Source organism: Pygoscelis adeliae, unplaced genomic scaffold (genome assembly GCF_000699105.1).
Source record: "Pygoscelis adeliae isolate BGI_AS28 unplaced genomic scaffold, ASM69910v1 Scaffold544, whole genome shotgun sequence".
NCBI lineage: Eukaryota > Metazoa > Chordata > Aves > Sphenisciformes > Spheniscidae > Pygoscelis > Pygoscelis adeliae.
The window spans coordinates 410,272-415,251 of record NW_008824715.1 but is presented as its reverse complement, the minus strand read 5'-3'; the positions used below and the strand labels follow the sequence as shown (position 1 = coordinate 415,251).

The 4,980-nt window shown below is 47.4% G+C and overlaps 1 protein-coding gene across 1 annotated transcript in view; it reads right to left on the bottom strand.

The window, feature by feature from the left end:
• Positions 1 to 4,980, bottom strand: part of BOK (BCL2-related ovarian killer) — a 33,963-nt gene that overhangs the window by 5,167 nt on the left and 23,816 nt on the right. Inside the window, exon 6 of the mRNA XM_009323189.1 lies at positions 1,072 to 1,235. Coding sequence (XP_009321464.1) covers positions 1,072 to 1,235 — 164 coding nt within the window. The remainder of the gene's footprint in view (positions 1 to 1,071; positions 1,236 to 4,980) is intronic.

Sequence of the window (4,980 nt, the reverse complement as noted above, 5' to 3'; positions counted from 1 at the left end):
TGGGAACAAGATGTCCCATGAGCTCAGTGGTGTCATATGGCAACATTTTGCTCCAGGCAGCATCTGCCAGGCAGTACACCAAAGTGCTTTTGGCTGTATCGCTCCAACGAGTCTATATCCCTGCCAGAAAGGCACTGAGACCCTGGTACCTATGTACATCACCCAGCTACCAACCGTTAACGTAGCCAACCAGTCATCTCTGTCTCCTGGGGAGGTCACTAGAAAGGTGTCTGGCTATTCCACAGCACCAAAGTAAAGTTCTTACTCTGAACCATCCTCCACAGGAGCACTGTATTTCCTGTTGCATATAGAGAGAACCAAAGAAATCAGATCCTTAAAACCATACAATATGGAGCCACACTCAAATGCAGAGCAGCACCATGCCTTACCCACAGTCTCAGAGCAGGCCAGTGACAGAGCCACAAGCCCTCCCACTGTCAATGGGTGTTAGTGCCACGTGCCAATGTATGTGTAGTGCCCTTCAAAGCATAAGCGCACTACAATTTGAGCTACATCAGAAGTTATTAATGGAGCATCATCAAGGTCAGGTCAGGGAATGGCACAAACTACCAGGTTTTAATATCCCTCAAATTCTTTACAGTGTCAAGTCACATTAACATACTAAGCTTTTACTTGGGGAACTGTGGGGCAGGTGAAAGGGGAATTAAGTTAGCAGGCCTCATTTTCTTCAGTTTCTAGAAAACAGCTGCCCAAGAGAATGACACGTATTTACAGTCTCCCACCATGACTGGCTGGCAGCTCCAGAGATGTTCAGGTCAGGAACAGAAGAGGCCCTGGTGGGTCAGGATTGAATTAGTCTGGCACAGCTATGCAGGAAGCTGAGGACCAGAATAGCTGATGTTGTTGAGGACGGGACCACGAGGCAGTAAGAGCTATATGGAGTCTAGCACAGGTGTAAGTAGGACAGTGGTGGCCACAGGGCTGTGGAAGAGAATCTCATTCAATGTTTTTCTGCATAAAGCTGCAGTGGGGGCATTCTGACTTTCATCAGCTGAGATATTTTATGGTCTGCATATGTGGAAGCAAGCTTGATCAGATAGTATTTCTTACCCAGCCTCCTCTCCTTTTCAGCCATGTCACCAAGGTCTTGCGGACAAACTCCCCCAGGCAGTCTACTATGGTGTGAACCATGGCTGGCTGCGCATGCCGCACGCAGTCCACCGCCAACCCAGCTGCCACAGCATAGAGAGACACCACTTTGCCCCACGTTATGCCTATGAAAAGAAGAAAAGTCATTCAGATTTACACATGCACATATAGCTCAGTCTTGAATAATCAAGGGAAACAGCTCTCCTTCATTACACATGCCCACGCTGCATGCATGCAGCTCTGAGTTCAGGTGCAGCCACAGTTCTGCACGCTCTCCACCACTGGGGAAAAGAAATACTAGGGGACCAGGACTGGGGAAAACTCTCCACCCGAAGGAGCAGAATTAAATGGTCTGACCTGGGCATGACGTCCTCTCAGCACTGAGTGCACAGCTTTGGAGAAAGCAGCCCAAAGACATCATCAAAATAGGGAAGATGTGCACCGCCATGGTTTATATTGCTGTTAACTCTCAGCCATGCACATGCTGCACAGGAGGCAATTGAATTCAAAGAGTTTGAGCAATCTGGGGCTTTTGTTGCCAGCGCAACTCAAACACCCTTTAGACAAAGCGTTCCTGTTTTTTTTTCTAGATTGAGGAGACTGTTCCAATGTGGCATGCAAAGCACATGTGAGATAAGCATCTTCAGTCAGTTCTACCATGACACAAGAGCAAAAAAAGGAGCTTTCCACAAAGCTACAGGGCCAAGAGGGTTGGCATCCTCCTTGATGTAAGGAGTATGCCTCAGTCTCCATGTGAAAACCAGGTAGCTTCAAGAATTTGGCCACTCTGCCTACAATACTTAACATTGCATATCCTATCGCACTGAAGGCAGTGCAGGGACAGAGTGTCAGTCAGTTATCTAATCTCCCAGAAAACAGCCTTCCTGCTAGGCTGACCTGCCAACAGTGAATGCTCCATAGAAGTTGTCCCAGCAGCAGTCATCTTCCTGTTAGTGCTAGTGATAAGCACTCGAGCTCAGTTCTGGGTACCAGCCAACCTCCCTGGGTCTCCCCCACACTTTGCCAACACCACTGGGCATAAGTCCTCCATGCTTAAACATTGCAGCCAGCAGTCCCTCATCAGGCTTTTATCAGGACCAGTGACCTGGAAACACAACCCTTCTGCACCCATGCAGAAAAGCTATGGCACATGGATTTCCTTTGGATCCGCTAGGAAGTTTAATTGCCCCCCTTACTTTATTATCTGGAATAGCAGTATTTGACAAGCATACTGTGAAGTACTTTACAGTGTTAGGTCTCTACAGAGTCTGTCCAAGGTCTCTCTCAAATGTAGCCAGAAGCCAGGTGAAGTTTCAGTATTTAAAACCCACACAAAACCATTCTTGCTGGGTTGCAACAAGAAAGAAAACAGGTGAGAGGAAGGAAAGATTAATTCAGTCATGAGATAGAAGGACCAGAAGGGGTTAAACACATGATCAGAAAACTGGGTGTGCTCAGCAATCTATCAGCTAAGAAAGCAAACCCTTAAATACAATTTAAATGAAATGAAGAGTCTCCCTCTTTCCTGCATCGCACTCCCAGATCCCTAGGCACCTCGACCTATCTCTCTGGGATGCAGATCCAGACTCCTCACACCTGTTCACACCACAGCAGAGCTCCCCACGTTCCTTTACAATACATGCAGGTTTCAGAGCATTTCCACAATCCTTCCACTTAGTGCCTCAAAAGGGACACTCACACTAACACTTTCAGGAATCGCTTGCTTTTTTTTTTTAATAAAAAAGTGCTAAACTTAAGAGAAACTGTTCAAATGTCAGCCACAGGAATGGCTTGTTAGACTGAAGAAAATCCATTCAGTGTTCCAAAAAAAGCCATTTTTCACTCATGACTGATATGAGATCAAAGTCTACAGATGATCCTTTTGTGAGGCTCTATAGCAACAGTAACAGCAGTAGCTCAGAGTCTCCTGTAATACTCTATCTTTCACCAGCACTATCTCCAAGATCGAAGGAAGTTATTAATATAGCTAAATTGGCTGTTATTCTCATTCTGATTTTATTTTTTGAGTAGGCTCTGCAGTGTCCCTTCCCCAGAGCTGTCGCTCAGGAAGTTCACCACCTGTGTGGTATTCACACTATTTATCTGTCTTTCTCACATTGCATGTCACCATGACAGCCAGCAGAACGAGCCAGGAAGAGGCTATGAAACCACACGAGAAAATACTAGACAGAGGGCTTCTCCTGGCAAGAAAGAGGCTGTTCTGTTGCAGGTCAATACCTCTCCACCCAATGAAGAGGCTTTAAGGGGTTACCTCTTGCTGAACACAATCTCCTGGAACAAAGCCTCAGCTGGCTTATACTCAACTTTAGTGTAAATCAGTTTTTGCTATTCTCCATCCCTGCAGAAATGTGGCTCCTTGCATCTTGAGTTACATGAACCAAAGTTACCCAGAAATTCCAGGGAAGAGTTCACTGGCTTATTCCCAAGCTTTACTGATAGCACTCTTTCTTCAGTATCTGAAGCAAGTCCATTAGCTTTGAGATATTTACATGGCAGTAACTAAGACTGACAGGGGGCTGAGGCCACCCTGGTAGAGAAAGACAGCTGCAGTCTTGATTAACTTTGTTTTAAACCCAGGTTTCGCCTTCCAACAGAAGAAAAGTGTATCCACAACCTATGAAAGATAAAGGCTCAATAGACCCATGATTTCCCTAATACACAGGAAAGCAGCTTGCTCTACAGACATGTCAGTCCAGGTGTCTCCTCCCAGGGAGGATGGAGAGAAAGCCCTTCAGCTCTGGCTTCTCTGCCAAGGTTGCTACGTAGTGGTGCTTGCTGCAGGACTTGCATGAGGTAAACGCTTCCCAGCACATGGACAGCAGAAAGAGGGCAAGTTGTTGGCCAATGCTTATCGTGGTGATGGATGTGAAGGGCTCAGCGGCACTTCCCATTATCCTCCTATTTACAGAGCATGCCTATAAGGGTCAAACCAATCTTTCAGTCTGCTTTTCCTGTTACTGGCAGAGCTGGGCCACAGGGGTGGGAGAGGAGGAAATCCCCTCCCGATTTCTCTGCATGGACCCTCCTATTGCCACTGCTGGAGGCAGAAGATAGACACAGCTGGCTGGGCTCCTCACCCGAGACAGCAGGGCACAGCTTATGCTCTTGTTCGCGCAAGATGTTGTAGGGGAGGCCTGAAGCAAGGGAAGAGCAGACACCTCTAACAGTTGCTCTAGACCAAAGCTGGGCCATACCTGTGGCCGGTCCCTCTGCCCCAGGAGGGCTCCAGAAGCTGCCCAGCCCCAGGAAGCACAGGGGAACAGGCCACAGCAGCCCCCATCTATGCTTTTCCAGGACACCAGCTCCATTAACTTTTCTCTCTCAAGGATTCCCTTGGCAGGGGTAGAGGAGCACAATCTACTGGGAGGGCAGTGCCTCTGCCCCTGTGATGTCCAGGCCAGGGTCAAGGTGACACTAGCTTGATGCATCCCTTGGCATAAGCTGGAATTGCATCTAGCCAGTGCACATGAGCAGAGAAGACACATCGTCTTGCTCCAAATTCCTCAAAAGGTCTGGCTGCCCTCCCCATTGGGTGAAACGGGCACTCATTGCCAAGAGAAACAATCATTCCCAGCTTCCCACTGTGTGGACTAGCATGCACAGGAGCTAATGACAAGAGGGAATGGAAAACTGGTCCATAAAGGAGTGTTCAAAACAGAGAAAGCTCTGAAACTTCTGCTCACAGAGATGGAACAAAAGGACACGGAAAATGTGAAAAGCTGCTTAGAAGGCATTTTAAAAAGTAAGAAATACAAGTTGCAGACTCAAGGCCAGTCATGGAGCTGAAGGTATGTAAACACTGGTGAGCCCAGGGGAAAATTAATTAGCAGGAGAGGACTGCTCTTGAAA